This window comes from Sinocyclocheilus anshuiensis, unplaced genomic scaffold (genome assembly GCF_001515605.1).
Source record: "Sinocyclocheilus anshuiensis isolate Anshui unplaced genomic scaffold, SAMN03320099.WGS_v1.1 scaffold411, whole genome shotgun sequence".
NCBI classification, from domain to species: domain Eukaryota; kingdom Metazoa; phylum Chordata; class Actinopteri; order Cypriniformes; family Cyprinidae; genus Sinocyclocheilus; species Sinocyclocheilus anshuiensis.
In genome coordinates, this window is record NW_015549608.1 from 134984 (window position 1) to 138016 (window position 3033).

Here is a 3033-nt window from a genome sequence, read left to right on the forward strand (position 1 = left end):
TAGATAGAGACAGATAGATAGATAGATAGATAGAGACTGATAGAGACAGATAGATAGATAGACAGACAGAGAGATAGATAGATAGAGACAGATAGATAGATAGATAGATAGATATATAGATAGACAGACAGAGAGATAGATAGCAGCCCGAAGTTAGTAGAAAGTAGGTCAACACTGGTTTTAACATTGTTTTAATGATATTATGGTGCAATGATGAAATAACGGAAGATATTGCACAGCGTTATGAAGGAAATGGAGGCTTCTTAATGGTCGCTGAGTAAAGCATGTGAGTAAATGCCCGAGCTGAATCAGGTTCCGCAGGGATCGCCTTAAATATCCGCGCATCAGTCTCCTGCACACAGCTGAGCGACTGCGCCACCCGCACACACCGCGCCGATCAGCCGCCGATCACGCAGCGACGCGCGCTCCTGATTGGCTGACGCTCCGCACACCTTTGCCGATGATTGGCTGGAGGCGAAACCACGACCTCGACGGCCCAGCTCGGCTTTCTGAAATAAGTGAATGAATCCAAGTTCCAGACAGTGACAGTATTTATCATAATGAGGCTTCAGGCAGAGTGATAAACGAGAGAAATAATGCAGCATCAGTATGACATCCATATCTAAAAGCGTAAGTAAAACCAATTGCATTTGTGTACTTAATACTTCATTTTAATTTGATCTGCTATAAATAAAAATAATCCGTTTTTCATATTATTTCATATTTCATGTTTAATTTTCCGAGGTGCACATATTATGCTTCCTTTTTTCTTATTTTTCCTAATATATTTATTTAGTATGTTTATGAAAAGCTGATTTTGAATAATATTGGTCAAAACTAATTAAAAAAATAATTATGATTATATATATATATATATATATATATTACATTTGTTAGTGAAGTTATGCAAATTGGCAAAGGAGTAAATATATATATATTTATACATTACACATTTTAGGTAATGTAACCAGACTACTTTTTGATTACTTTCAGATTACTTTTGAGCTTACTTGTTTATTATATTGTTTTCAATAGGATAATCTTGTACCATATTCATATAAAAATAAAAGAGAAAGAAAAGATATTCCATATAGTTGTCTCAGTTCAGTTGACATTTACTTTGTTTTTTAAATGGTTTTAGTTAACTATAATAATAGCCCAGCCACTAGAATATAGAAATAACTTTTACTGTACCTTCTGATCACACTGCAAAAAAAGTATTCAAATATCTAAAGATTTCTAAATCAAGATGCATTTACTTGAAGCAAAATGACATTAGAAGTCTTGTTTTCTGAGAAACTGAACAAAATGAAGTGAGTTTGATTAAAACAAGATCAAATATCCATCAAAAGGCTCAGAAAAATCTACTTAATTCAAAGGGAAAACAAGTTTTCATATAGTAACTAAAACCACAACTAAAACCATTGTTCCTTCAAATAAAATAAAATATAAAATAAACCTTGGTGTAAAAATAGAAAAAAACTTGATGTACTAAAATAACTAAAACTGAAAAAAAAAAAAATATATATATAGACATATTATAAGCATTATAAATAGACAAATAAAACTAAAGTGAAAACAGAAAATATAAAAATAAAAACGTATTCGAAATAATAACAAAAACTATAATAATATCCAAGTGATTAAATGACACTGATAAATATTCATATTTATGTCCTGGAAATGTTTGCAAATTAGTGCATATTTAATTAGATGCCTCATTAATGATGTAATGCCTCATTTGCATATTTAAACATAACATTTCAGAAAACAGATACAAAACAATTGTCTTATCAACTGTGAGATCTATTAGTTTGATCATCTATTAGTGTGAGGTCCAGTAGTAATTTTACATGTATGCCGTAAAACTGTTGTAGTACAGTAATAAGGAAAATACAGTAATAAAAGGACTGCATTTCAGTAATCTAATGAGATTCTGACTGAAATGGCCAAAACTCAAAACTAAAGCATCTAGGTTACAATAATGAGAGATGCATGAAAATAATGGCACAATATGACCTGAACATGTTTTTGTGAGATTCACCCATAAATGTAAATACAGTAATCGGGCCAAACCGGTTTCATTAATTCCTATGTAGAAACAGTCATGAACTGGTTGTATTTTTTTAGGTAATGTCATGCATGACTCCACCGTACAGCCCAGACAGCGACCTGCACCTGGGGTCAGGGGTCACGGCTTCACCTGAGGCCAGATCTCAAGCGGTCAGTGTGATCCAGCACACGTCAGACACCTATCGTGATCCGCTCAGATCTTCAGCAGATCCCCCATCAGCCCCTGCTGCAGCGCTGTCGGATACTCCGTCTGGAAACTCGCCAGCGCTTTCAGTCTTCCAGATGCTTCCAGTGACAGCGAGCTGCAGCCCTCCTCTGGCGTCTGTGGTGTTCGTGGCCAAATCTTCAGTCGTGGTGATTCTGCCCCCTAAACAAACGGTCACAGCACCTTCATTGGGTTTGAAGTTCACCGCCATCGCTCCCGCTCCAGCCCGCGACTCGTCCGCAAACAGCCCTGCGTCTGGAGCCGTCCCGTCACGGCCCCGCGATCACATCTGCACCCATCCCGACTGTGGGAAAACATACTTCAAAAGCTCCCACCTGAAAGCACACCTGAGAACACACACAGGTACAGAGAAGATGCTTCTATTACACCGACACGTAAAGCATTTTTATAGTTAGCAGGATTTAGATCAGTGCTTCTCAGCAGATTTTTACTTTGGACTTTAGGTTTATGAAATACAAGACATTTTAAAGACTTTTTAAGACCAAGTAAAGACAATTTAAGGAACAAATATAAGGAAACATTTAAAAATACAACAGATCTCCATTTCTTTTTAATTTATTTTACAAATAAAAACAATAAATAATAAATAAAATAATTAGCTTAATGCTTGAATACCTCAGCTCCTAACCACTAGACTTGTGTTCTTTTAGTATCATCGATATACTATTATAATAATATTTTAAATAAAATTAATATATATATATATATATATATATATATATAAAATTTTTGCT

General features: G+C 34.9%; 1 protein-coding gene across 1 annotated transcript in view; it reads left to right on the forward strand.

Annotated features, from left to right (window-relative positions):
• The window catches only part of LOC107659065 (Krueppel-like factor 10), an 8102-nt gene that overhangs the window by 4296 nt on the left and 773 nt on the right, over positions 1–3033 (forward strand). The window contains exon 5 of the mRNA XM_016447877.1: positions 2131–2641. Within this exon, the coding sequence (XP_016303363.1) occupies positions 2131–2641 (511 nt within the window). The remainder of the gene's footprint in view (positions 1–2130; positions 2642–3033) is intronic.